This window comes from Fundulus heteroclitus, chromosome 4, assembly GCF_011125445.2.
Source record: "Fundulus heteroclitus isolate FHET01 chromosome 4, MU-UCD_Fhet_4.1, whole genome shotgun sequence".
NCBI classification, from domain to species: domain Eukaryota; kingdom Metazoa; phylum Chordata; class Actinopteri; order Cyprinodontiformes; family Fundulidae; genus Fundulus; species Fundulus heteroclitus.
Genome location: NC_046364.1, coordinates 4,808,498 through 4,811,126, shown reverse-complemented (window position 1 = coordinate 4,811,126; position 2,629 = coordinate 4,808,498). Strand labels below are relative to the sequence as shown.

At 39.1% G+C, this 2,629-nt stretch overlaps 1 protein-coding gene across 1 annotated transcript; it reads left to right on the top strand.

Moving 5' to 3' along the window:
- Positions 1-531: 531 nt before the first annotated feature.
- Positions 532-2,418, top strand: LOC118562827 (secretory phospholipase A2 receptor-like). The gene is made up of 2 exons (XM_036135699.1): positions 532-750; positions 2,227-2,418. Exons 1-2 carry the CDS (start codon positions 532-534, stop codon positions 2,416-2,418), a joined length of 411 nt encoding a protein of 136 aa, XP_035991592.1.
- Positions 2,419-2,629: the final 211 nt, after the last annotated feature.

Sequence of the window (2,629 nt, the reverse complement as noted above, 5' to 3'; positions counted from 1 at the left end):
AACATGGCTGATAGTCAAAGGCAGTGAACTGCGTTCATGCTTATGAAAAGAAGAAGAAGGCGGCCTCGGTAGAAAGAAATAAGACCAGAGTGGATTTGGGAGATTTTTTTCACATGGACCCCCTGAAGAGTGGGAGAGCAGGTAAGCCAGTCTTGCGCATGCACAGTTATATAAAATTAGGACTTGGGGAAACTTCTGGTAAAATTGCAGACCCTAGCTTTCACCAAATGCTGGTGAAGATTATTATTAATCCAGGACTGAAATGCAGTTGTTATACCGACTTTTTTAGATTTATTTTAATCAAATGTTAGTGAGGTGTATGAATATACTTTAATCTATGTGTATACTTTTCAGAGAAAATCCACAGTAGATTGTAAATCTTGTACCCCCACGTGACGCTTTAAACATTCATTCCTCCCAGGGGCATCATCATTCAAATGGAGTTCAGGAAATTCAGGGTACAGAAACTGGACAGAAGGTGAGCCAAGAAACAACCACAACTGTGTCACCATCTCCTCAAAGACCAAGTTGATGGCCACCGAAAACTGTGACGTCCGTCGTCCCTTCATCTGCATGTATGAGGCGGATAGTAATGTTCTCCTGGTAAAGGAAAACAAGAGCTGGGAGGAGGCGCTGGAACACTGTCGAAACCTCAGCAACAGTGGCTTTCGCTACGATCTGGTCAGCGTTCAACCTGGAGACGAACACGAGGACGCAATGAGCAAGGCCATGGAGGCTGACACGGAGGAGGTGGGTTCAGTGGGGGAGAAAACTGCTATTCTGATCTGATTGGTTAGCTGAATAACAAATATTTAAGAAAATCTTTTATACAGTCAGTTTTGATCACAAAACCACCAACTTCAGTGTATTTAGCAGAATTTTGAGTGATGGATAAAAAAAAGGCCATTAATAATTCTGTTAAATATTTTACAAATGAATGTATAAAGACGGGAATACATTTGACTTCTCTGTGTTAATATCTTGTTGGGCCACCTTTCACTACAGTTATACCTGCAGGCTTTTTTGTTGTACATTGCCTTGCAAAAGTATTCACTGCCTTGGCTTTTGCTGTTTTCCAGACAGTAATTTAAATATATATATATATATATATATATATATATATATATATATATATATATATGTATATATATATATATATATATATATATATATATATATATATATATATATATATATATATGTATTGTAGTACTTGTATGTTTCGGCTTATGCCAGCACTATTTCCCATGGTTGCTAGGTCGATCTGAGTTTAGGTGTGTTACTGTGCATTTATCTTGTTAACGGGAACTCTGCATGCAGTGGGTGTGGTTTCAGGGGAATGTGTTTGGGGTGACACAGTTTTTTTGTTGTTGTTGGATGCTCGCTTACTCTGGTGTGGACATGTAAAGTTCGTCTGCATCGGCGTTAGAGCACCTAATCCGCCCAGCTGTACTCCTGTTTGGATATCTTCATTAAAGAAGGATTAACATTATTCCCTCCTGGAGTGGCTATTATTCTGCATCTTTACAATCCATCCGTGGACCCCGTTTTACAATATATATATATATATAGGCGTGTATATGCATCAACCCCTTTCGCCACGAAGCCCGTAAAACATTCTGGTGCAACCAGTTACTTTCAAAAGTGAAATAAAGTCCTCCTGTGTACAGACTAAATGTCACATGACCTATCAGTATAAACATACAGTTTCTGAAAGGCACCAAGAGCCTGAAACAGCACTAGGAAAGAAGCATCCCACCATAATGACCAAGGAGGTCTCCAAACAAGTCAGGAATAAAGTTGTTGAGAAGTACAAGTCAGGGCGAGGTTATAAAAGAAATCCAGATCTTTGACATTCCCCTGAAGCACCATCACTCCCATAGTCTTTAAATAGAAAGCACCTGGTACCACAACAAACCTGCCATGAGAGGGGCGCCCACAGGCATTTTAGGTATATATTTACTAAATAAAGTTTATTTTTATTAAAGAACAATTCATAAATATCCAAATGTTTGAGATTTTTCCTCCTATAAGTCAAGTAATTATTTACTTTCAAAGTGTAAGAAATCTTATGTCTATGAACTTAAACTTGCTGATGTATTTGCTTTTAAAGTGTAAGAAATGTTATCACGAATCTTTAAATCCATTTAAAAATACATTTTAAATGCATTTGTATTACAGCGAGTCTGCAGATAAACCCCTGACTGCCACGGTCTGTCCCCACAGGTGTGGACCAGCCTGCGTTTCCTGGGTGATGAGTGGCTGTGGGTGAACGGGGAAAGTACGATGTACAGCGACCTGCCTACCTGTCCCATGCTGGAGCAGCGCTGCGGGGCTTTATCCAAGAACACCAGCAGTCTGGAGACCAGAGACTGTTCAGAGAGGAAAAACTTTCTCTGTTACCGTTTCATATTTTAAGGCCAGCGTTTTCATAGTGGAGCCTCTCTAGCCAACTAGCATCCGATAGGTTCCCTGGCACCCAACGATTTAAAACGCTTTCTTTAAATGCTGAATTATTAACCCACTCAAAGGACCATAGAATATATATAATCTAACAGAAAATAATAGCTGTTCAATTAAGTTATTTAATTTTTCCTATTTTCAGTTTAATGTTGTTTCTTCAAATGAG

Coding starts and splice junctions, on each gene's coding strand:
- LOC118562827 (XM_036135699.1), top strand. CDS start 532: ATGGCCACCGAAAACTGTGACGTCCGTCGTCCCTTCATCTGCATGTAT. Junction 751..2,226: donor TGGAGGCTGACACGGAGGAG/GTGGGTTCAGTG, acceptor CTGTCCCCACAG/GTGTGGACCAGCCTGCGTTT.